This window comes from Oncorhynchus tshawytscha, linkage group LG03, assembly GCF_018296145.1.
Source record: "Oncorhynchus tshawytscha isolate Ot180627B linkage group LG03, Otsh_v2.0, whole genome shotgun sequence".
Taxonomy (NCBI): Eukaryota; Metazoa; Chordata; class Actinopteri; order Salmoniformes; family Salmonidae; genus Oncorhynchus; species Oncorhynchus tshawytscha.
The window spans coordinates 46,295,232-46,322,714 of NC_056431.1; the positions used below are offsets into that span (position 1 = coordinate 46,295,232).

The 27,483-nt window shown below is 42.0% G+C and overlaps 1 protein-coding gene across 1 annotated transcript in view; it reads right to left on the reverse strand.

The window, feature by feature from the left end:
• Nucleotides 1-5,225, reverse strand: part of LOC112237339 (aryl hydrocarbon receptor) — a 50,615-nt gene extending 45,390 nt beyond the window's left edge. Inside the window, exon 1 of the mRNA XM_024405930.2 lies at nt 4,656-5,225. Coding sequence (XP_024261698.2) covers nt 4,656-4,714 — 59 coding nt within the window. The 5' untranslated portion in view covers nt 4,715-5,225. The remainder of the gene's footprint in view (nt 1-4,655) is intronic.
• Nucleotides 5,226-27,483: the final 22,258 nt, after the last annotated feature.

Consider the following 27,483-nt stretch of genomic DNA (forward strand, 5'->3'; position numbering starts at 1 on the left):
TGCATCTGCTGGCATGCACTATACAAATATCACTCCTCTCTACAGTTTATCCAATATTGAACGTCCTGCAATGCAAAACAAAAAGCCTGTATTGGAATAGTGGAAAAATTACAATTAACAAAGATGGACAGTTATTAATGTCTACAAACGTTCACATCTATTTAATAATTCCAATGCAACCTTGAGGCCTTAAATTAGTTGTTTTTTTTCTCATTTCCACTGTGTCAAAACTAAGTATTTTTGGCCACATCAGAGGCTACTCATGGTCTTTGTTTGTTTTGTTGAGCTCATGTTCTATTTCACTTCAGGAGCAACTGTGTGATGAAGTCTTGGGACCACCATTGTTGACCACCACACATGGCATTAATTGCAAATCAGACACACATGCTCAGGCTCAAGCCAAGCATGCTGGGACTGGAAGAGAGGGAGGGAGGGAGGGAGATGACACATACCCTAAACCCAAACCATGGGAGTCAGGAGGCTACAACTCCCCTCACACCTGCTGGAGCAAAAGTGGACGACTTCAGTACACCATTAAACGTTTTCAAATGTGGGTTAAGGGTTGGAGGAGTGGCAGCTGCTATTTATCTCAAGGGCTTTGTTCAAACAGTGCCTGTAACACATACTGTAACAGTAAGACAATGAATCCTCAGGGGACAAAAAGCATATTCACACCAACTGGAGAAAAACCATGATAAGTGGACTATATAAGGTTTTAATCCATTTCAATACAACAGTCCAACTCAACACAAGACCCAACCCAAACTAGTGTAGGCTAGTGAACAGCAGGAGATAACAGCTGCTGGTCAGGTTCAACAACCACACATCTCCCCTTCTCCCAAATTCAAGGGTTCCACCTTCCTCACAGAGCTGTTTCTCCCATAGTTTGTGTGACTTTCCCATTACAGAAACTGCCGATGATCATAGGTATAGGTTTTTCCCCTCTTCCCTATTGAATTTCCTGCAGGGAATACAGCCATAATTCAATTCCCGGCCTTAGACCCAAGCAATACCTAACCAGAAATAGAGCAAGACTGACCTCACTTTTCAAAAACGCCTGCGGAGACAAATGCCAGTATTCAGACCCATTTTTTCCACCTTCGGTTGCAGTGCATCATGGGACTCCAGACACAGACATCAGGGCAGTCATTGTTAAAGAGTTAGAGCAAACTAGGTTTACCTCATCTCTCTCCCTTCCTCTCTCATGGATAGTCTATTTAAAGTGCAAAAAGACATGGCTGAACCCAAAGACCCTTCACTCTGATTCAAAGGGATTCATGTTGCACAGAGTACGTTGTAATGCAATCGGGATGCTTTTGTCTGCTCAAAGTGGGTGGTTTGGGGATCATGAAAGTATTTTGAACAGGCCGAGAATATATCCAAAAATGTGTAGGATGCACCCACAACTACAATCATGCAATCAGATCTAACAACTTTGAAACCATGGACTTATTCAGCCACATGGTGGACTGGAGAGGTCACTCACTCAAACAGCACATGACATTTAGCATAAACAGCACTGAAGCACTCTAATGAAGGACAGCTTACTACACTACAGAAACACTGAAGGAAAGGCTACACACAGAGAGAGCTACTTTATTTCACAATATCCACTCGCCGACATCTTCCTTCCATTTATCTGTTCCTGAGGTGCTCTGAACATTCCTTGCACCTAAGCTCTGTTAGTTGCGGATGAAATGGATTGATCTGTTTCATCCGCTACGGCTCCACACCACCGTAACGTATGGACACCCCACTTCAAGTTGTCCTGTAGCCAGCCAGGAGGGCATCTCTCCTGGCAAGGAAACTGAGTGAGTGCTGCCTGTACGAAGAAGAAAGCCTGGCTATGAAGGCTGGTAATCACGATGGTATTACCATCCTTGTTACTCTGTTCAAAGAAAGTGTCTCTTGTCTCGAACTAAAACCCATTCCCCAGATCAGGCGGGGCAACATAAAAGAGACAGTGTAGCGTTATTAAGCATTATTTAAGGTTGAAAGTAGAGTGGGGTTTTTTCTCCACATAAACAACAGTAGCACACTCAGGTACATTTTTCATCTAAACGTTTGTTAACATATGTCTTTGGTCTGACATGTAGGCTGCAGTTAGAACAAACTGGTCCTAGTGAATTTCTGTTGTGGCCTAAGTTCAGCTGAGAACAGTGACTTGATGTATACAGTTGAGGCTGTTGTGGAGGCCTCCCTGTAGATATGAGACAACCATAGAACAATAAGCCACTATGCTGTTGTGCATAAGATTTGTTTTGGCTTTCTGCCTCACCTTTATCAGCTAGACTCTGTGTACACACACACACACACACACCTACCTTTCCCCCATTGTTAGCTAGTAGAGACATACTAATCCCCCTACCTCGCTGTTGGCCAACAATAATGTTGACACCAGCAGAACATGGTAAGCACTCTCATAATAAGCTTTTTGTCGTGTTCTGAAACAGATTAACAACTGTAACACCATACAAATCATTGGAAATCTACTTATGAACAGTGTGTTCTGCCACAAAATTTAACATTCAATAATACATTTTATCTTAATCAACTGTAACTCTCTCACACTCACAAACGGATACAAACACGCACATGCTACTTAAGCTACCATGCAAACACACACACACACAACACACACCTTCCCACAATCTTTCCCACAAAGACTTTAATGACCTTAAGGAAATAATTAAGTCATATTGTCACACAGTGGGCTCTGGGAGTAATCACAACCTGATGTAGAAATGTCTCAGATATACTGTATATGTTAAACACTTTACATCAGGTAGGCAACTTAACTATGCAATTACAATAGTACTAATGTGTAAGTTGTCCATGTACTTTTCAATTGTACATTTAGAGGCCTAACAGAACAATCTGTCATTTATATTGAAAGAATAGTTACAATTACTAAAAATATATTATTGGATATCTTTACTGTAATGCACATATTTGGTCTAACATGATTAGGCATATAACCACTTGTAGAATGCTTTAACTTACTGAAAACACGAGGGCAGAAATGTATGAAAGCATGCCGTAGGCCTATGAGCAAAGGCGAGAGAAAAAAAATTGACAAAGAAATGAGAGATTCAGATGGACAGAACCCTTTTGGAATGCTACTATGCAGTGACCACAGTTTTTTTTACAGTCAGTCTCATGGTGCCTTTGTGCTGCAAAACCCAGATGGCTGTCCAGGAAACCTTAGGCCTCTCTGAACAGCCCCACATCTTCACAAAGACAGAGACATACGTCCACACAGGCACATGTCTAAAGTTACTTATTTTTGATGTGGGATTTATACTGGGAAAGGTTTATTTGAAAAAACTGTATATGATTTCACTAACATGGAGAACATAGACGTTCAACAGACACATGCCCACAAGCACACATGCACATATAGCTGTAACACATTCCATCAATTTTGTCTGGTTGTTTTGACAAATCCAACATGTCATGCCTAAAGAAAATACATTTAGAATGCATGAAAATAACTACATGAAGATGGTAATGAACTAATATTAACCTGGTTAAATCAACGTTTTAACATTTTATTTTTAGGATATATTATAGTAAGCAAACTTATATAGGTGTTATTAATTATTCATGCACGTGAAACATTCTCAATACTTTATTGGAATCATAAAAAAAAAAGTGGAAACAGTGGAAAAGTACAAACATATTGCACCGCTTAAATTTTCCATGAAGGAAGTTTTGTTTTTTTCCAGCCAAGCTATTAGTAAATCTTACTTAGTCGCGAAAAACGGCATTATAAAACATACGTGTCTTTTGTAACTGGGTTGTGCAATAACAGTGCGTGTCAAAAAAATATGCTTAAACGAAAAAAGTAGAAAAGACGCAGAAGTGTTTTCGCATAATGAGAAGAAACCGTATATCAGATTACAATAACATACTTCAGGCCAGCGATCATCCCGCGCACCCCGCCCTCCTTTAAGCATCGCGTGAGAGCGCAGCCGACTCTCAAACTTGATTGTGATTAATGCAAGAGTACTATTTCCATGCCAGACCAAAACTATACACGATGAGAGATTCTTAAGGTGACCCGGTGAAAACTAAATGGAGGCACAAGAACTTCTGGTCAGGCATAAATTTACAGCAACACATCAACACAACACACATGCACTATTACAAGCTTTGCTTGCGTAAACGTGAGACTTTATCCACTGTCTGTGTAGAAAGAAAGCCAGTTACCCCAGAAGAAAGAGTAGAAAATTAGTAATAGACCAACACTAATAACCATTTATGAAGAAAATAATCCAACAGCACGAAGTAAATGATTATATTTAGGTGCATGGATAAATAGCCAATGTAAAGCTTAAACATATTAATTATATCTCACCTGGCTATTGAATACGCCATTGAATTGGCTGTTACTGAAATTACATCGAACGAGAGTTAAATAACTCACTTGACATTATAATGTATGCAATGCACACATTGTATTTGCATTAGCACATTCGTGAGAAATTGCATTATAAAATGTCAATATATTTGGTATATATAGTCGGGAAAAGACATGTTGCAAATGTTAGAATCATGCACGATTCTGTAGACTATCTAGCTCATGCTAGACCTAAATCGAACTTCCCAAAACATTTATTGTCTGGTCAAACAGGTTTAAATGACATCCTTACGTTTTCTGAACAGGCTTCTTCCGCTTTTTGACAGCATAGACTCCAGCGTTACTCAACATGGTGACGCTTCTGCTGTAAATCGGCTATAAAAAATGTTTAAACACCAACAAAATAAAATTCACTGTCTTCCTCACAGACAGTTCTCAAATAACAAGGGAAATTAATATCCAGACATAAGTGAATCCCTTCAAAGATAATTTGTTCTTTAACTGACTTGCCTAGTTAAATAAAGGTAAAATAAATTAAAAAAAACATGTAAAAATAGAGAGGTCTCTTTGTAACGCAGATCTCCCGCAACGCGACGTAGACAGACCCAGGCGGTCAAAGTCGACCGTGTTAGATGCGCGGTGAAAATCCAGAAGTGTTTGGGGGATTAAGCAATTTTAGGAAAATTCCCCTGAATGAATAGCCTAATATGTGCGTGATCCTGTTCTTTTTCCGTGAGAAGTCCAGTCTCTCCAGACCCCCAAACAAACAATAAAATACTTATTCTAAAGGGGTAGATTTTGCCGTAGCCCAACCCAACCCTTTGAACAGCTTCGGAGCTGCTCTTTTACAGCAGGTAAAATTGGCCTATCGTTTTTGGCATGGGGCGTTGTCAGGAAATCATACACGGACAGTCGGAGCACTTTTAAGGTGGACCAGAATAGAAGTGGATACCGGAGAGCAGTAGAAACAGCGCAAAGAACTCCCTATGTTTGTCGCGTGCATTAAATCGATTATAAACACATTCATTTTCATTTGGAAGTCATATGCAGTAGAATCAGTTAAACATTTACGTTTGCAAGTAATGTTATTCAATCATTTTAGTAACTACAGAGTTATAACAACTTTCGATATGACATGCACAAATAATATAACCATGTAGGCCAATGCTTATCCTCTAACATGCACTAAAATATAATTTGGTTCTATTTGTGATGCTTGATGTGCTGCAAATCCCGCCTCTCCCATCTCACTGGTTTTTAGGAGCATATACACAATTTTACGGTATTTTACTGTGTCATTACACAGTACTTGCATTGATACCATATTTATATTACAGTCGGTGTACTGTAATGTGAAATAGAGATTTTTACTTGCCACCAAGCTGACTGTAAGCTTCTGTCAAATTCACAGTAACATCTTTACAGCGTACAGCTGTACGTATGCAGGTGCGCCAACTCAACATCATCATGGGTGACACATCTGACTAGGGGGAACCATAGCTTAGCTGGTAGAGTTCTTACAGATATTTTGGATGGATCCGTGCCTGCCTTAGTGAAAGAAAAGTAATAGTGGTTCAATTGTACAATATCATGGTAATAATAAAGTAATAACCTACTAATTTAATGTCAATACATTTATGTCTGACAATGATGGGCTGACATTTGCAGCACGGTTTCAAGCATCAAGTTGGTGCAAGCCTCACTTATTTAATGACAAAAGCCTGGAGAGTGAGAGAGATTGATAAAAAAAAGTTCAACTTAGCCCCATGCAGAGCCCTGGTGGCTGTCTGTATGTTGCAGAGCATATAGACCAAAGAACACAGCCCATATTCCCACACATCACCACACCTCAGTGACAGTCAGAAGCCGTGCGTGTGGCACCCAGAGACAGCGTTTCACACTCCCAGCACTCCCTGTGGCCCTCTGTAAACAGCATGTTTATCTAGAAAACCCTGTGACACTTCCTCATAGCAAGCATCTGTCACCATGTTCCCATCCTGTGCCCGAAGTATGCAGGGAACTCCATTCTCCTCTCTCTCCATCAGTGAAAGTAAGCTACCATTGCCTTTCACAAACAAAAGATGAACAAACATTGCTCAACATCCGCAGCATGATCTCAAACAGATGTAGGATCTAAATGTGATCATCCTGTTGCAGGAGAACTTTCCTTCAATGTAGAGCATTTAAAAATGTGAGGTTTAAAACTGCTTCTGAAGTTCATAATTTCCCATTTAAAATTGTCAGACTTTATTTTCCAGGAAGAAAAATGTATCAACCCCTACAAAGATGTCCATGAATTATAATCCACATAATAATGAACATTTCCTGATGTAGAAAAGTGGCTCAAATTAAGATCTTACACATGTACACTCATGATCTACTACTGTGGGCCATGATTGAGAGGTGCTGAAGGTATATGTATGGAGTATCTGCCATGTCTCTATCATTGGGAGAGGATACATTCTGCCCTAGGGCCATGTAAATCACTTCCCTGACAACCAAACAAATAGTAAAGGAAGAGAAAAAAAAAGGCTGAGTATTTGTGGACGTGGTAAACTTTGCGACGTTCCAAGGGTGACCTGCTTTTCAAGTCTGGCTTCTCTATTACCTGTACAGGCCCATTACCTGTTACCTGTAACCAACCACACATTCATAAACTCGCTGTAAGCTATCATTACAGAACATCAAAGGGCGGTGGGAAATGACTGTATTAAACACAACCGTGAGAGTTGTAGCATAAACGAGGGAGTGTGTTTGTGTGTGCCTTCGTCAAATTGTACTTTTCCAACATTTCATCTTTTGTTAAACTCCTGTTGCCATAACGCTGCAGGCAGGCCAACCTAGCTCTGTGCTCTGCTTAACAGTGAGCTAGCCAGCCAGTCAGCCTGCCTCTAATTTCAGCAGCAGTCCAATGGTAATGATAGTTTTGCTCGTGCAGAAGAATAAAAATTCAGACAAAGTGCTATTCAGACTGTGGGAGCTGAGGAACATGGTTGCTGTCCTTGCCACAGAATTCTGACCATGGTAGTGGAGAGGCCTATCATGCAGCTGTTCCTATGGGATTAATTTATTATGTGTGTTTGTTTATGTGGCCACGGTGCATTCCTGGGTGACAGTCACCGGTGAAGGGCAATAGACTCCGTGGCAAGATGTCTTTATAGATAGATTTGGTCTGAAGGAGAAACTACATAGTTGACTGGCTGAGTTTTTGTGGACATGCAAACAACCTCACTCACTATCTTTTATTGTCCTGCCATTTTTTTAGCTGCAACAGATAACACAGTTCTCTGTTGTTGTTACTGACAATATTTTTTAAGTACTGTATATCTGACAGATATATTATTCATACTATTTTTAAGCACAGCAATGTTAAGTTCTGTACCTCTTAGACAAAATGGGAGGCTACTTAACAAGGTTTATTTAAGTTTGAGTTGGTAGCTTGTTTTTTTTTTATATACGGGCACAGGCTTCAAACACATGCATCACACCCAGGATTAATAAACCTGTTCCTCCAATAGCATACTGGTTTGAGTCTCATTAAAGCCTTCAACTGGTATTTAATAGTAAAGGAAATGCAGGAATGCACCAGAATGCATGACTTAAAGGGGAAAGTTGGGTAAGTTTAGGTTTATATTCAGCATTACTCTGTCAAGGGAAATATAGTATAATTTCTAACAAAGATATCTACATTCAGTGCACTCGGAAAGTATTCAGACCCCTTGACATTTTCCAAAATTTGTTACATTACAGCCTTATTCTAAAATGGATGAAATCTTTTTTTCTCTCATCAATCTACACACAAACTGAAATACCAAATGTACATAAGTATTCAGACCCTTTACTCAGTACTTTGTTGTGCTTAGGGTCATTGTCCTGTTGGAAGGTGAACCTTTGCCCCAGTCTGAGGTCCTGAGCGCTCTGGAGCTGGTTTTCATCCCCTCAATCCTGACTAGTCTCCCAGTCCCTGCTGCTGAAAAACATCCCCAGAGCATTATGCTGCCACCACCATGCTTCACCGTAGGGAGGGTGACAGGTTTCCTCCAGATGTGACGCTTGTCATTCAGGCCAAATAGTTAAATCGTGGTTCCATCAGACCAGATAATCTTGTTTCTCATGGTCTGAGAGTAATCTGAGAGTAATTTAGGGCCTTTTGGTAAGCTCCAAGCGGGCTGTCATAGGCCTTTTACTGAGGAGTGGCTTCCGTCTGGCCACTCTACCATAAAGGTGGAGTGCTGCAGAGATGGTTGTACTTCTGGAAGTTTTCTCCCATCTCCACAAAGGAACTCTGAAGTTCTGTCAGAGTGACCATCCTCTTGGTCACCTCCCTGACCAAGGCCATTCACCCCCATTGCTCTGTTTGGCAATGCAACCAGCTCTAGGAAGAGTCTTGTTGGTTCCAAATTTCTTACATTTAAGAATGATCGAGGCCACTGTGTTCTTGGGGACCTTCAATGCTGCAGATATTTTTTTGTACCCTTCCCCAGATCTGTGCCTCGACACAATCCTGTCTCTGAGCTCTACGGACAGTTCCTTCAACCTCATGGCTTGGTTTTTGCTTTGACATGCACTGTAAACTGTGGTACCTTATATAGACAGGTGTGCGCCTTTCCAAGTCATGTTCAATCAATTGAATTTACCACAGGTGGACTTCAATCAAGTTGAAGAAACATCTCAAGGATGATCAATAGAAACAAGATGCAAAGGGTCTGAATACTTATGTAAATAAGGTATTTCTGTTTTTAATTTTTAATACATTTGCAAAAAAAAAAGTTTTTACTTTGTCATTATGGGGTATTGTGTGTAGATTGATGAGGAAAACAATTAATTTAATCAATTGCAGAAAAAGGCTGTAACGAAACAAAACATGGAAAAGGAAAAGGGGTCTGAAAACATTCTGAATACACTGTATATTTCAAGATGTTGTGTATCCCGGAAATAATCAGAATTAATGTAAACATTACAGTTTTGAAAACATAGCCTGTCCAAAAAAAAGTGGTCTCTTGGCCTACTAATTTTTGTACTGAATGAAATATTACCACTACCTATTAAAACATGTCTATCTTTACTTACCAAACACAATTCAACAGAATCACAATCGCCTTTTTGTTTTTTAATCATTTTAAGCATCTTTTAACACAGGCTTGAAGGGATACTTCGGGATATTGCCAATGGAGCCCTTTGTCTACTTCCCAATAGTTAGATGAACCCATGGATAAAAAAGTATATCTCTGCATCCAGTAGGAAGGAAGTTAGTAGTTTTGCGTGCCAATGCTAACTAGCTCTAGTGCAATGACTGTAAGTCTATGGTATCTACTAGCATGCTAGCATTTACCATAGACTTTCAGTCATTGCGCTAATGCTAGTTAGCAACTTCCTTCAACCTGCACAACGAGACAAATAAATTGTGTCCACGCATTTATCAAATCAAATCATATTTTATTTATATAGCCCTTCGTACATCAGCTGATATCTCAAAGTGCTGTACAGAAACCCAGCCTAAAACCCCAAACAGCAAGAAATGCAGGCGTTGAAGCACATTGGCTAGGAAAAACTCCCTAGAAAGGCCAAAACCTAGGAAGAAACCTAGAGAGGAACCAGGCTATGAGGGGTGGCCGGGTGGAGATTATAACAGAACATGGCCAAGATGTTCAAATGTTCATAAATGACCAGCATCGTCAAATAATAGTTCTGGGACAGGTAGCACGTCCGGTGAACAGGTCAGGATTCCATAGCCGCAGGCAGAACAGTTGAAACTGGAGCAGCAGCATGGCCAGGTGGACTGGGGACAGCAAGGAATCATCATGCCAGGTAGTCCTGAGGCATGGTCCTAGGGCTCAGGTCCTTTGAGAGAGAGAAAGAGAGAAAGAGAGAATTAGAGAGAGCATACTTAAATTCACACAGGATACCGGATAAGACAGGAGAAGTACTCCAGATATAACAAACTGACCCTAGGCCCCCGAAACATAAACTACTGCAGCATAAATACTGGAGGCTGAGACAGGAGGGGTCAGGAGACACTGTGGCCCCATCCGATGATACCCCCGGACAGAGCCAAACAGGAAGGATATAACCCCACCCACTTTGCCAAAGCACAGCCCCCACACCACTAGAGGGATATCTTCAACCACCAATTTACCATCCTGAGACAAGGCCGAGTATAGCCTACAAAGATCTCCGCCACGGCACAACCCAAGGGGGGGCGCCAACCCAGACAGGAAGATCACATCAGTGACTCAACCCACTCAAGTGACGCACCCCTCCTAGGGACGGCATGAAAGAGCACCAGTAAGCCAGTGACTCAGCCCCTGTAATAGGGTTAGAGGCAGAGAATCCCAGTGGAAAGAGGGGAACCGGCCAGGCAGAGACAGCAAGGGTGGTTCGTTGCTCCAGAGCCTTTCCGTTCACCTTCACACTCCTGGGCCAGACTACACTCAATCATATGACCCACTGAAGAGATGAGTCTTCAGTAAAGACTTAAAGGTTGAGACCAAGTTTGCGTATCTCACATGGGTAGGCAGACCATTCCATAAAAATGGAGCTCTATAGGAGAAAGCCCTGCCTCCAGCTGTTTGCTTAGAAATTCTAGGGACAATTAGGAGGCCTGCGTCTTGTGACCGTAGCATACGTGTAGGTATGTACAGCAGGACCATATCAGAGAGATAGGTAGGAGCAAGCCCATGTAATGCTTTGTAGGTTAGCAGTAAAACCTTGAAATCAGCCCTTGCCTTGACAGGAAGCCAGTGTAGGGAGGCTAGCACTGGAGTAATATGATAACATTTTTTTGGTTCTAGTCAGGATTCTAGCAGCCGTATTTATCACTAACTGAAGTTTATCTAGTGCTTTATCCGGGTAGCCGGAAAGTAGAGCATTGCAGTAGTCTAACCTAGAAGTAACAATAGCATGGATTATTTTTTTCTGCATCATTTTTGGACAGAAAGTTTCTGACTTTTGCAATGTTACGTAGATGGAAAAAAGCTGTCCTTGAAACAGTCTTGATATGTTCGTCAAAAGAGAGATCTGGGTCCAGAGTAACGCCGAGGTCCTTCACAGTTTTATTTGAGACGACTGTACAACCATTAAGATTAATTGTCAGATTCAACAGAAGATCTCTTTGTTTCTTGGGACCTAGAACAAGCATCTCTGTTTTGTCCGAGTTTAAAGTAGAACGTTTGCAGCCATCCACTTCCTTATGTCTGAAACACAGGCTTCTAGCGAGGGCAATTTTGGGGCTTCACCATGTTTCATTGAAATGTACAGCTGTGTGTCATCCGCATAGCAGTGAAAGTTAACATTATGTTTTCGAATGACATCCCCAAGAGGTAAAATATATAGTGAAAACAATAGTGGTCCTAAAACGGAACCTTGAGGAACACCGAAATTTACAGTTGATTTGTCAGAGGACAAGCCATTCACAGAGACAAACGGATATCTTTCCGACAGATAAGATCTAAACCAGGCCAGAACTTGTCCATGTAGACCAATTTGGGTTTCCAATCTCTCCAAAAGAATGTGGTGATCAATGGTATCAAAAGCAGCACTAAGGTCTAGGAGCACGAGGACAGATGCAGAGCCTCGGTCTCATGCCATTAAAAGGTAATTTACCACCTTCACAAGTGCAGTCTCAATGCTATGATGGGGACTAAAACCAGACTGAAGCATTTCGTATACATTGTTTGTCTTCAGGAAGGCAGTGAGTTGCTGCGCAACAGTCTTTTCTAAAATTTTTGAAAGGAATGGAAGATTCGATATAGGCCGATAGTTTTTTATATTTTCTGGGTCAAGGTTTGGCTTTTTCAAGAGAGGCTTTATTACTGCCACTTTTAGTGAGTTTGGTACACATCCGGTGGATAGAGAGCCGTTTATTATGTTCAACATAGGAGGGCCAAGCACAAGAAGCAGCTCTTTCAGTAGTTTAGTTGGAATAGGGTCCAGTATGCAGCTTGAAGGTTTAGAGGCCATGATTATTTTCATCATTGTGTCAAGAGATATAGTACTAAAACACTTGAGTGTCTCTCTTGATCCTAGGCCCTGGTGGAGTTGTGCAGACTCAGGACAACTGAGCTTTGAAGGAATACCTAGATTTATAGAGGAGTCCGTAATTTGCTTTCTAATAATCATGATCTTTTCCTCAAAGAAGTTCATGAATTTATTACTGCTGAAGTGAAAGCCATCCTCACTTGGGGAATGCTTCTTTTTAGTTAGCTTTGCGACAGTATAATTTTTTTCCTTCTTCGGATTGTTCTTATTTTCCTCAATTAAGATGGAAAAATAGGAAGATCGAGCAGCAGTAAGGGCTCTTTGATACTGCACGGTACTGTCTTTTCAAGCTAGTCGGAAGACTTCTAGTTTGGTGTGGCGCCGTTTTCGTTCCAATTTTCTGGAAGCTTGCTTCAGAGCTCGGGTATTTTCTGTATACCCCTGCTAGTTTCTTATGAGAAATGATTTTAGTTTTTAGGGGTGGAACTGCATCTAGGGTATTGCGCAAGGTTAAATTGAGTTCCTCAGTTAGGTGGTTAACTGATTTTTGTCCTCTGACGTCCTTGGGTAGGCAGAGGGAGTCTGGAAGGGCATCAAGGAATCAATGTGTTGTCTGTGAATTTATAGCACGACTTTTGATGTTCCTTGGTTGGGGTCTGAGCAGATTATTTGTTGCAATTGCAAACGTAATAAAATGGTGGTCCGATAGTCCAGGATTATGAGGAAAAACATTAAGATCCACAACATTTATTCCATGTGACAAAACTAGGTCCAGAGTATGACTCTGACAGTGAGTAGGTCCAGGGACACAACCCACTGAGTCGATGATGGCTCCGAAAGCCTTTTGGAGTGGGTCTGTGGACTTTTCCATGTGAATATTAAAAGTCACCAAAAATTAGAATATTATCTGCTATGACTACAAGGTCCGATAGGTATTCAATGAGGAACTCAATGAGGAATGCTATATATGGCCCAGGAGGCCTGTAAACAGTAGCTATAAAAAGTGATTGAGTAGGCTGCATAGATTTAATGGCAAGAAGCTCAAAAGACGAAAACATCATTTTTTTTGGTAAATCTGACATTGTGGAAGTATCCATTGCCAAAATCCTGAAGTATCCCATCAACACCTAACAAACACTTTGTACTTTTTTAAAACACTTTTCAAATAGGCCAGGACAAGTTGTTACCTTATATCCCAGTGGTAATGTCTTGCATTACACCTGGGAAGAAAACAATAACATTTTCTCAACTTGCCATTGGCTCAACCATTGCTAAACTTAGCCCATAGCCATTGGCTCAACTTTCCCGAAGAAAAACATTTAGACTATGTTAGCCCACACAGCTACACGGATATTTCATACTAGGTTTAGGACCTCATATTGAAGTTAATTGCAACCCATGATATATATATAGTAATCCTCAAATGATCTACTTTGGTTCAGATACAAGCATCATGAAACTTCTAACACAAAAAGATGATTTGCCTTTGTGAAAATCAGTTTTTTGGATCAAACTTGCTTACCACTTGTTCCATGTGGTTTCTTCCTTCACAGACTCCATGAAATGATGACCTATTTGGTCAAATTATTTATTTTGTCCATGATTTCCTAGAAACAAGGGTGGTTCAACTTACCCCTTTGGCTCAAGTCGACGAACAGCATTCTCACATAGGTATTCCTCTTGTCCAGATGGGTAAGGGCAGTGTGCAGTGTGGTTGTGATTGCGTCGTCTGTGGACCTATTGGGGCGGTAAGCAAATTGGAGTGGGTTTAGGGTGTCAGGTAGGGTGGAGGTGATATGATCCTTGACTAGTCTCTCAAAGCACTTCATGATGACGGAAGTGAGTGCTATGGGGCGATAGTTGTTTAGCTCAGTTACCTTAGCTTTCTTGGGAACAGGAACAATGGTGGCCCTCTTGAAGCATGTGGGAACAGCAGACTGGGATGAGGATTGATTGAATATGTCCATAAACACACCAGCCAGCTGGTCTGCGCATGCTCTGAGGACGCGGCTGGGGATGCCGTCTGGGCCTGCAGCCTTGCGAGGGTTAACACGTTTAAATGTTTTACTCACATCGGCTGCAGTGAAGGAGATACAATACAATGCTTTTAGGTTATTACTATCCACCAATTTGTCACACCCTGATCAGTTTCCCTTGTCTTTGTGCTTGTCTCCACCCCTCCAGGTATCACATACCTTCCCCATTATCCCCTGTGTATTTATACCTGTGTTCTCTGTCTGTCTGTTGCTGTCACGCCCTGACCTTAGAGAGCCTTTTTATTTCTCTATTTGGTTGGGTTGGGGTGTGATTTGGGTGGGCATTCTACTTGTTCTATTTCTTTGTTGGCCGGGTATGGTTCCCAATCAGAGGCAGCTGTCTATCATTGTCTCTGATTGGGGATCATACTTAGGCAGACTTTTTTCCACCTTTAGTTTGTGGGGTCTTGTTTTTGCATAGTTGCTGTCTAGCCCTCCAGAACTTTACGTTGGGTTTTGTATTTTGTTGGTGTTCAGTAATAAAATAACATGAACACTTTCCACGCTGCGCTTTGGTCTCATTCATCTAACGACGGACGTAACAGTTTGTCTTGTCTTGTCAGGTCTTACCAGCGTGTTTTCCCGTCTTCTGCCTGCCCTGACCCCGGGCTTGCTTTCATCATCAATCTACACACAATACCCCATAATAACAAATCGAAAACAAGTTTTTCAAAATTATAGCAAATGTATTACAAATAAAAACAGAAATACCTTATTTACATAAGTATTCAGACCCTTTGTTACGAGACTCAAAATTGAGCTCAGCTGCATCCTGTTTTCATTGATCATCCTTGAGATGTTTCTTCAACTTGATTGGAGTCCATCTCTGGTAAATTAAATTGATTGGACATGATTTGGAAAGGTACACACCTGTCTATATAAGGACCCACAGTTGGCAGTGCATGCCAGAGCAAAAACCAAGCCATGAGGTTGAAGGCATTGTCAATAGAGCTCAGAGACAGGAAACTGTCGAGGCACAGATCTGGGGAAGGGTACCAAAACAATTCTGCAGCATTGAAGGTCCTCAAGAGCACAGTGACCTCCATCATTCTTAAATGGAAGAAGTTTGGAACCACCAAAACCCTTCCTAGAGCTGGCCACCCAGCAAAACTGAGCAATAGGGGGAGAAGGGCCTTGGTCAGGGCTGCAGAGGTCCTCTGTGGAGATTGGAGAAACTTCCAGAAAGACAACCATCTCTGCAGCACTCCACCAGTCAGGTCTTTATGGTAGAGTTGCCAGACTGAAGTCACTCCTCAGTAAAATGCACATGACAGCCTGCTTGGAGTTTGCCAAAAGGCACATAAAGGACAATCAGACCATGATAAACAAGATTCTCTGGTCTGATGAAACCGAGATTGAACTATTTGGCCTGAATGCCAAGCGTCACGTCTGGAGGAAACCTAGCACCATCCCTACGGTGAAGCATGATGGTAGTAACATCATGTTGTGGGGATGTTTTTTGGCAGGGACTGGGAGACTAGTCAGGATCAAGGAAGGATGAATAAATTACAGAGAGATCCTTGTCGAAAACCTGCTCCAGAGAGCTCAGGACCTCAGACTGGGGCAAAGTTCACCTTCAAACAGGACAACGACCTTAAGCACACAGCCAAGACACCGCAGGAGTGGCTTCGGGACAAGTCTCTGAATGTACTTGAGTGGCCCAGCCAGAGCCCGGACTTGAACCCGATCTAACATCTCCGGAGAGGCTTTAAAATAGCTGTGCAGCGCGCTCCCCATCCAACCTGACAAAACTTGAGAGAATCTGCAGAGAAGAATGGGAGAAACTCCCCAAATACAGGTCTGCCAAGCTTGTAGCGTCATACCAAAGAAGTCTTGAGGCTGTAATCGCTGCCAAATGTGCTTCAACAAAGTACTGAGTAAAGGGTCTGAATACTTACGTAAATCTGATATTTAATTTCTTTGTATTTTTTTTGCTAACATTTTTTTTAAACTGTTTTTGCTTTGACATTATGAAGTATTGTGTGTAGATTGATGAGGGGGAAAACCTATTTGATCCATTTTAGAATAAGGCTGTAATGTTACAAAATGTGGAAAAAGTCTAGGGGTCTGAATACTTTCCCGAATGCACTGTACGTTTTTTTCAGCAGCAGACTATGTTCCATAATGTCAAAAGCTACACTGAAGTCTAAAAAAACAGCTCCCGTCTTCTTAATATCAATTTCTTTCAGCCAAATATCAGTCATTTGAAGCTAGCCAGAAGCTAGCCAGTTTACGGGCTAACGTTAGTATTCAGCTAACCACAGTTGGCGGTCATCAGCTATCCTTTAGCTCGAAAAGCTATTGCCAGTTTTGTACAACGCAACTCAGACCAGAGCATACCAGACCTGTTTCCTCTCCATATCGTCGGATTTCTACCGCAAGCTCTGGACATTTACACCTGGATCTTGCAGCTAGCTAGCTGCTATCCGAGTGACTAATGACTTACGTCGATCCCGGAGCAAACATCAATTATTCCGGAGCTATCCAGGTGAAGAGTTCCATCAGCCACTCCTGGGCTACAATCACCTATACGGACCTGTTTTACTGCCGACGCGGAGCCCCACCAGCCTTCACGACTGGAATACCGACGTTATCTGCCCAAGGGAGTTATCCAACTGGCCTCTCCGTCGCGACGTTACCTGAATGCCCATCTGCGGCCCGCTAATCGTTAGCTGTCTTTTCGGCTGCTATCTGGATATGTCCATCGGACAATTTTCTTGGTTCACTATAACTACAGTATATCTATTTTCGCTAATTGGATTTGTCCCCTGTACCACACGGAACCCCACTAATCTACCGACAGAAACGCACGAGGTGGCTATAAACAGACCTCCATCCTCTGACAGCTTGCTACCCATGGCCCGGCTAGCTGTCTGAATCACCGTGACCCCAACCAACCTCACAACTCACTGGACCCTTATGATCACTCGGCTAAGCATTCCCCTCCTTAATGTCGATATGCCTTATCCATTGCTGTTCTGGTTAGTGTTTATTGGCTTATTTCACTGTAGAGCCTCTAGCCCTGCTCATTATACCTTCTCCATCCCTAACTACAACATTTTCAGACAAGATAGAACGACCAAAGGGGGTGGTGTTGCAATCTACTGCAGAGATACCCTTCAGAGTTCTGTCCTACTATCCAGGTCTGTACCCAAACAATTTGAACTTCTACTTTTAAAAATCCAACTCTCTAGAAACAAGTCTCTCACCGTTTCCGCCTGCTATAGACCACCCTCTGCCCCCAGCATCCTGCAACACAAACTCAAAAAAGTTCTGGGACACTGTAGAGTCCATGGAAAATAAGAACACCTCCTCCCAGCTGCCCACTGCACTGAGGATAGGAAACTCTGTCACCACCGATAAATCCACTATAATTGAGAATTTCAAGAAGTATTTTTCTACGGCTGGCCATGCTTTCTACCTGGCTACCCCTACCCCGGTCAACAGCACTGCACCCCCCACAGCAACTCGCCCAAGCCTTCCCCAATTGCTCCTTCTCCCAAATCCAGTCAGCTGATGTTCTGAAAGAGCTGCAAAAACTGGACCCCTACAAATCAGCCGGGCTAGACAATCTGGACCCTTTCTTTCTAAAACTACCTGCCGAAATTGTTGCAACCCCTATTATTAGCCTGTTCAACCTCTCGTGTCGTCTGAGATTCCCAAAGATTGGAAAGCAGCTGCGGTCATCCCCCTCTTCAAAGGGGGGCACTCTAGACCCAAACTGCTACAGACCTATATCTATCCTACCCTGCCTTTCTAAGGTCTTCGAAAGTCAAGTCAACAAACAGAGTACAGACTATTTTGAATCCCAACGCACCTTCTCCGCTATGCAATCTGGTTTCAGAGCCGGTCATGGGTGCGAAACAATACTCTGTAGCCGTATTCATTGACCTGGCCAAGGCTTTCGACTCTGTCAATCACCACATCCTCATCGGCAGACTTGATAGCCTTGGTTTCTCAAATGATTGCATCGCCTGGTTCACCAACTACTTCTCTAATAGAATTCAGTGTGTCAAATCGGTGGGCCTGTTGTCCGGGCCTCTGGCAGTCTCTATGGGGGTTCCACAGGGTTCAATTCTTGGGCTGACTCTCTTCTCTGTATACATCAATGATGTCCCTCTTGCTGCTGGTGAGTCTCTGATCCACCTCTACGCAGACAACACCATTCTGTATACTTCTGGCCCTTCTTTGGACACTGTGTTAACAACCCAGTCTATCACAGTGCCATCCATTTTGTCACCAAAGCCCCATATACTACCCACCACTGTGACCTGTACGCTTTCGTTGGCTGGCCCTCGCTTCATACTCGTTGCCAAACCCACTGGCTCCAGGTCATCTACAAGACCCTGCTAGGTCTTGTAGACCTACAAGACCCCTTATCTCAGCTCGCTGATCTCCATAGCAGCACCCACCTGTAGCACGCGCTCCAGCAGGTATATCTTTCTGGTCAGCCCCAAAACCAATTCCTCATTTGGCCGCCTCTCCTTCCAGTTTTCTGCTGCCAATGACTGGAACGAACTACAAAAATCTCTGAAACTGGAAACAATTCTCTCCCTCACTATCTTTAAGTGTAACGCACTGGGCGTAGTGGGTGTGGAGTCGTGACATTAAGCACCAGCTGTCAGAGCAGCTCACAGATTACTGCACCTGTACATAGCCCATCTATAATTGATCCCAAACAACTACCTCTTCCCCTACTGTATTTATTTATTTATTTTGCTCCTTTACACCCCATTATTTCTATTTCTACATTGCACATTCTTCCACTGCAAATCTACCATTCCAATGTTTTACTTGCTATATTGTATTTACTTTGCCACCATGGCCTTTTTTTGCCTTTACCTCCCTTATCTCACCTCATTTGCTCACATTGTATAGAGACTTATTTTTCTATTGTATTATTGACTGTGTATTTGTTTTACTCCACGTGTAACTCTGTGTCGTTGTATGTGTCGAACTGCTTTGCTTTATCTTGGCCAGGTCGCAATTGTAAATGAGAACTTGTTCTCAATTTGCCTACCTGGTTAAATTAAGGTGAAAAAAAAATTGTGTCAGTGCCGTACATGTTGAGTGCCCTTCTCTATAAGCGTGCTGAAAGTCAGTTGTTAAATTTGTTTACTGTGAAAATGTAGCATTGTATCTGGTCACCACCATTTTTCCCAAAAGTTTACTAAGGCTCAGTAGCATGGTGGGTTGTTTAAACCAGTAAAGGATGCATACATGTACTGTACCGTGTTTCTGACAAACATAAAATAAGCAACATAGCTAGGCTATCGTAACTTGAAATGCAGTCCTTCTTCTCATCCTAACTTCAGCCTCTGTGCAGGGCACTGCAGACTCATATGAAAACATGATGCTAGCTGTTCCTGTGGGAAGGCAGTAGCGTGTGAAGTCTGCAAATGCATTATTAGAACACCTCAAATTTTGACTCAGTCCTGCTATAAGACTATAAAACTGCTACTATTACCATCAGGTCATATAATGTGTCCAGGGGTTTCTGCCGATTTGGACTGCAGCGGTCGAGCTGTAAAGGGTGATGTTATTAGCTAACTATGGCAAATGCTTCTGTGTGTTCTGAGTTCGGGAGAAACCACAATGTCTGTCATGCAGGGAAGCGAGGACCATAATTGTTGCCCCATGTGTTGTGTTTTTTCTGCCTTTTGTGTTTGAGTCTTCCTCTGCTCCCTATGGACAAGAAACTGATTGTGTTGTTTACTAGCACCCTTCTCCTCTTGACTGGAATCTGCTATTAAGAACAAAAATGTTCTAATAGTGAAAAAAAATGTTCTGTTTCATTACACAGAAGCAAGGGTATCGCTATCAAATGTACTGTACTTTCTTATTATAGGTCAGCAATATTAATAATATGAAATGGAAGTATGCAGCTGGGTTACGCAGATTAGATAAGGGCTGTAAAGAGTGATGATAAGAACAGCAATATATGGCAAATCAATATAAATCCCTCCCATAAAGTAACTATTTTCAGTTAAAGCACCGGGTTGAAAGCTTAAACCTATTTTTGTTGCCATGGGCCTCCAGTTGTTTAATGATAAACAAAGCAGGCAAATTGCCTCCCTATTGGCACTGTAAAAGCCACTCTGAGCTGCAGAAAAGTTAAATAAAACCTGCCATAAACCAGGGGAAATTTGGCAAAGACGCATTGCCAAATCCCACAACTGGCCTCACAGGGCTTAAGCTGTGAGACCTAAAATGTGGCATAATGTTGTTTTACTGCACTGTACATTATTTACCAATTACCCTGGTTCCTGTAGATAAGTGTGTGTGAGATAAGTGTGTGAGTGTGTGTCTGTGTGTCTCCACAAGCATGTGTGTGTGTGTATGGGTGGGTGTGGTTGTGTGAACTTGTGTGCACTTGCATGTGTCTATGTGGGGATGGGGGTAATAGTGAGAGGGTGGGCGTTTCTATGCTTTGTATGTGCTTTTGCATGTATGTGCATGTGTGGCGTATCTTTCAAGGGCAGCACAAATTGCACACTAGAAGTTTTGAAGTTGACCCTTTTTGCACAGCACAGCACTTTAGTACAGTGTTAAGGTTTACTCTATGCCCATCTTCATTCATGTAAACTATCTTTGATAAAGCGTGGCCTAAACAAATATTAGTCTTCAATCACTGCAATAATTGATGAGGTGTGCCTGGATTTCTTTAGTGTCCTTGAAATCTTTCCCAACCTTTTCAAAAAAAGTTTTGGCAGGTAATCACACATGTTTACCTTTTTTCACTTTGAGGATTTTTCTTGCAGAAAATATGTGAGAAATGTTGGCTTGAAGTCGGAGGAATGAAATATGGACGACTGGGGCTGACAGTAGGCCATGTTTACATTCATGATCTCCGGGACGACAGGGATAACAGCCGCCGAGTCACGCTCAGGAGCTGAGAGTAAGGAAGCCGAGAGCGCTACAGGTGTTTCTCCAGGGTGCTGGTGGTGTGGCGACGGGGGTCAGGGACGGCTCTAGGCATAAGCGACATAAATGTTAGGTTATTTGTATTTTATTTTTGGAACTCAGTTGGAATCTCAACTTACTGTTGAGAGTTAGAATAGAAGAATATACAAGGTCAAAGTAATACATTTGGTTGTGCATCAGTCACTGACAGTCACTCAAGTAGCCATGTCAGCTAACACATTTTAGATTGGTAAGCTAGTTTAGCCAATCATCTAAACAATTGTTTTATAATTTTATTTTTTCTACTTTTACCCCTTTTTCTCCCCAATTTCGTGGTATCCAATTGGTAGTTACAGTCTTATCTCATCGCTGCCACTCCTGTACGGACACGGGAAAGGCTGCAGTCAAGAGCCGGACGTCCTCCAAAACACAACCCAGCCAAGCTGCCCGCTTAACCCGGAAGCCAGCCGCACCAACGTGTCAGAGGAAACACCATACACCTGGCGACTGTGTCAGCCTGCATTGTGCCCGGCCCGCCACAGGAGTTGCTAGAGTGCAATGGGACAAGAGCATCCCTGCTGGCCAAACCCTCCCCTAACCCGGAAAACGCTGGGCGATTGTGTGCCGCCCCGTGGGTCTCCCAGTCGCGGCTGGCTGCGATAGAGCCTGGACTTGAACAAGGATCTATATTGGCGCAGGTAGCACTGTGATGCAGTGCCATAGACCACTGCCCCACTCGGGAGGCCGCCAATTATCAAAACTTGTAAGAATCATGGCCAAATACCGACCAGGCACGCAGGGAACGTGCCCAGGGGTCCTGACCTCCAGGGGGCCGCCATTGAGTGAGTCACTCTCACTCAGATATCATTAACATGGTAGAAGTAGAATTGCAGGAAATTAGCTTTAAAACTGCAAAAACATCTCTCCACCCCATGGCAAAATGGATAGATTTGCAGGAAATTAGCTTTAAAGCTGCAACATTTTCTCTCTGCCCCATGACAAAATTAGTACAATAAGAATAGCACGACATTTGTTGTAAAATTGCAACATTCTCTCCGCCATTGGAAAAATGTGTAGAACTGTAGAAATCTTGCTTTAAAACTGAAACATTTACTCTACACCCCAAGGCAAAACGTGAAAATAATCTTTAATACAGACAATCATCTTTAATACTTAACTTTTTCTCTCTGCCATCAGGAGAGGGGCCACTAAAACATTTTACCGTTTGGTGAGGGGGGCCCCTCAACAAAATCTCGCTTAGGGCCCTCAAAAGGCTAGAGCCAGCCTTGACAGGGGTCAACAGACGTCTGCATCATCAATAATACAGCTTTTGTACTCAAGACTCCAAATACAGGCAGCAATGGTCTACTTAGGGCTTAAATCAATGCCACTGCACTACATCTATGATAGCGTGTAGATAGACTTTAAAAGGTCACTTAAATGAATGAGTTTAAAGGTCAGTTTAGTTTTAGGGTTTGGTTTAATACTAGGGTTAAGAAACTGTGTCTAGGACCAGTGCTTAAGGGTACTTAGTGTGGTTGACATTGGTCAGGGAATCATTTCCTACTCGGGACCACAGTGGTTAAACTTGCCGCTGAAACATCAACATTTAAATCTAAGACCCCATAAAACCAAATATACATATTTTTTTTACTCTAAGGGAATGCTCTTGGGTCATAGAACTCAACATTTTCTGCTTAGCTTAGTTGGCTTGGTGTAGGCCGATGGCCGTTTGCCATGAACAAGCATGAAATGCACTAAAGATTTACAATTTAAAAAATACTGTTGGAGGCATGTCAGAAGGTAATAGAGAAAATAACTTGGCTATCATCTCAAGATAAGCAACTGTAGGGTCTGGACATGTAGACTGCTCCTTCCAGAAAGAAAGTAGTGATTCCGTAAGCGATTGTCTGTCACGTGAACAATAGTGATTAATACTATCTTTCCAAAATAATATTTGTAATACTGGAAAATATATGTATTCATTAAGTTTCTTAAGATCTTCACATCAAAAAATAAACATCTACATAAAATATATGTTTTTCAATCTCATATATTTGACCAGCACATCCTCCCAAGCAGATATGTTCTGTCCAGGATACAGTAACATTGAACTTTATTTATTTTAGATGTTTTTATTTAACCTTTATTTATTAACTAGGCAAGTCAGTTAAGAACAAACTCTTATTTACTTGCGTTGAGAATGTCAAAAATATATATTTAGCACTTTAATGAAATACCAGTAGCAAACAGACAAATAAAAATAATCTATTACTCTAAGATACACTTAACATATTTTTCGTTAACCCATGTTGATATACTGCAGCCTAATGTATCCAGTACAGTGTACCTACTAAGTTATCATGGCAGCATAGTACAGGGTCAGTTAGCACCATCTACTGGACGTACAGCAGGCCTACATCTGCTCTGTGTTGAATAAACTATTTTCTATTATAATGACAAGATAGACGAGTGACCGTTCTACTTAGTGAAATGGAAAGACATGTCCTCGAGGATGGAGAAGGAGAAGGCGAGATCGGGTGGGACCATTCTAGCCAATGAGAGGGGGGGTATGAGTTCGAACAACAGGCACAACTCACTTTTTTTTTTCATTTGTCCGAAATGCCACGTGTGTCCACTTAAATCAATGCTTTCATAACAACCTAACAATTACGAAACTTCGATCAACTAAGCCTCATTGGGGTGCAGTTAGCCTAGTGGTTAGAGTGTTGGGCCAGTAACCAAAAGGTTTGCTGGATCGAATCCCTGAGCTGACAAAATGTTGTTCTTCCCCCTGAACAAGGTAGTTAACCTGGTAGGTTTTCATTGTAAATTAGAGTTTGTTCTTAACTGACTTAACTCCTAAATTAGCAATTGAATTTTTTGTTGACCAAATTCAACTCCATACAAAAATGCCAAAATGGTCTTATTTTGGTGGACAGATTTTGTCGCTTCTTCCTGTCTAGTTGAAATCAAATGAAACTAAATACTTTTTATTGGTGGCATACACATATTTAGCAATGTTATTGCGGGTGTAATGAAATGCTAGCTCCATCAGCACAGTAATATCTAACATTACACAAAAATCTAAAAGTCAAATAATGATTTGCTCCTTGAATTGATCTCTTCAAGGAGCACGAAAAGCACCTTGGTTGAACAAACCCCAGTAATAGAAACAAACAAACAAAATAACTAACACTGCTATAGTTTTCTAGTCTTTTTAGCATGAGCACTCATATGTTTTTATTAGCACTGCTTTCCCTGATAACGGCTTTATTGAAGAAAGTATTAATTGAGAAGACTGTGATATGTGGATTACCTAGTTGAAGGCACTCTGGATAAGACCGTCTGTTAAAATGTAAATGCTGTCTGTTTGAAGTACAGTTGTAGGCCAACTTGTAGACCAACATAGCTGTATTATCAAAGCTTAGTGTGCATGGGTGAAGTAAGGGTGGAGACCAGTGGAGGATGCTGAGGGGAGAAAGGCTCATAATAATGGCTGGAACGGAGCCAATGGAATGGCATCAAACCTATTGTGTTTTATTGTTTGTTTATTTGCGTTGTAACTTGTTTTTTTTACTAATTCTGTACATAATGTTCCCTCTTACTGTCTCTTATGACCGAAAATAACTTCTAGACATCAGGACTGCGATTACTCACCACGGACTAGCAGAATCCTTTTTCTTCTTTCACGACTCTGACGAGCCCAATGCAAAGGATATACTGCTTTCTCGGGAACAGGCCCTGATCCCCGCGATTTGTTTGAAGAAGAGGCGGAGAAAAAGGGGCCAAATGGCGGGCTGCCTTCTGAGAATTTCTGAGAATGGTCAGAAGAAGCAGATGCTAAGCTACAAGACTGTTTTGCTAGCACAGACTGGAATATGTTCTGGGATTCATCCGATGGCATTGAGAAGTACACCCATCAGTCATTGGCTTCATCAATAAGTGCATTGATGACGTCGTCCCCACAGTGACCGTACGTACATACCCCAACCAGAAGCCATGGATTACAGGCAGCATCCACACTGATCTAAAGGGTAGAGCTGCCGCTCTGACGCTCGTCGGATGTGGCAGGGCTTGCAAACCATTACAGACTACAAAGGGAAGCACAGCCCAGAGCTGCCCAGTGACACAAGCCTACCGGAAGAGCTAAATTACTTTTATGCTCGCTTCAAGGCAAATAACACTGTGTGATCACGCTCTCCGCAGCCAATGTGAGTAAGACCTTTAAATAGGTCAACATTCACAAGGCCGCAGAGCCAGACGGATTGTACTGTGAGCACACGCTGAACAACTGTCAAGTGTCTTCACTGACATTTTCAACCTCTCCTTGTCTGTAATACCAACATGTTTTAAGCAGACCACCATAGTGCATGTGCCCAAGAACACTAAGGTAACCTGAATAAATGACTACCAACCCGTAGCACTCACGTCTGTAGCCATGAGTGCTTTGAAAGCCTGGTCATGGCTCACATAAACACCATTATCCTAGAAAAACCTAGACCCACTCCAATTTGCATACCGCCCCAACAGATCCACAAATGATGCAATCTCTATTGCATTCCACACTACCCTTACCCACCTGAACAAAAATAAACAACTACAATTGAAGTCGGAAGTTTACATACACCTTAGCCAAATACATTTAATCTCAGTTTTTCACAATTCATGACATTTAATCCTAGCAAAAACTCTGTCTTAAGTCAGTTAGGATCATCACTTTATTTTAAGAATGTGAAATGTCAGAATAATAGTTGAGAGTGATTTATTTCAGCTTTTATTACTTTCATCACATTCCCAGTGGGTCAGAAGTTTACATACACTCAATTAGTATTTGGTAGCATTGGTTTCAAATTGTTTAACTTGGGTCAAATGTTTCGGGTATCCTTCCACAAGCTTACCACAATAAGTTGGGTGAATTTTGGCCCATTCCTCCTGACAGAGATGGTGTAACTGAGTCAGGTTTGTAGGCCTCCTTGTTCGCACACACTTTTTCAGTTCTGCCCACATTTTGCCACAACTTTGGAAGGATGCTTGGGGTCATTGATCATTTGGAAGACCAATTTGCGACCAAGCTTTAACTTCCTGACTGATGTCTTGACATGCTGCTTCAATATATCCACATCATTTTCCACCCTTTGTGATGCCATCTATTTTGTGAAGTGCACCAGTCCCTCCTGCAGCAAAGCACCCCCACAACATGATGCTAACACCCCCGTGCTTCACAGTTGGGATGGTGTTCTTCGGCTTGCAAGCCTCCACTTTTTCTTCCAAACATAACAATGGTCATTATGGCCAAACAGTTCTATTTGTGTTTCATCAGACCAGAGGAAATTTCTCTAAAAAGTACAATCTTTGTCACCATGTGCAGTTGCAAACCGTAGTCTGGCTATTTTTGGCAGTTTTGGTGGCTTCTTCCTTGCTGAGCGGCCTTTCAGGTTGTCAATATAGGACTTGTTTTACTGTGGATATAGATACTTTTGTACCTGTTTCCTCCAGCATCTTCACAAGGTCCTTTGCTGTTGTTCTGGGATTGATTTGCACTTTTCGCACCTAAGTATGTTCATCTCTAGGAGACAGAACGTGTCTCCTTCCTGAGCGTTATGACGGCTGCGTGGTCACATGGTGTTTATACTTGAATACTATTGTTTGTACAGATGAATGTGGCACCTTCAGGTGTTTGGAAATTGCTCCTAACGATGAACCAGACTTGTGGAGGTCTACAATTATTTTTCTGAGGTCTTGGCTGACTCCTTTTGATTTTCCCATGATGTCAAGCAAAGAGGCACTGAGTTTGAAGGTAGGCCTTGAAATACATCCACAAGTACACCTCCAATTGTCTCATATTATGTCAATTAGCCTATCAGAAGCTTCTAAAGCCATGACAAAATTGTCTGGAATTTTCCAAGCTGTTTAAAGGCACAGTCAACAGTGTATGTAAACTTCTAACCCACTGGAATTGTGATACAGTGAATTATAAGTGAAATAATCTGTCTGTAAACAATTGTTAGAAAAATAACTTGTGCCATGCATAAAGTAGATGTCCTAACCGAAGTTTTAATGACTCCAACCTAAGTGTATGTAAACTTCAACTGTATGTGAGAATGCTATTCATGAACTTTAGCTCACCGTTCAACACCATAGTGCTCTCAAAGCTCATCAATAAGCTAAGGACCCTGGGACTAAACATCTCCCTCCCTCTTG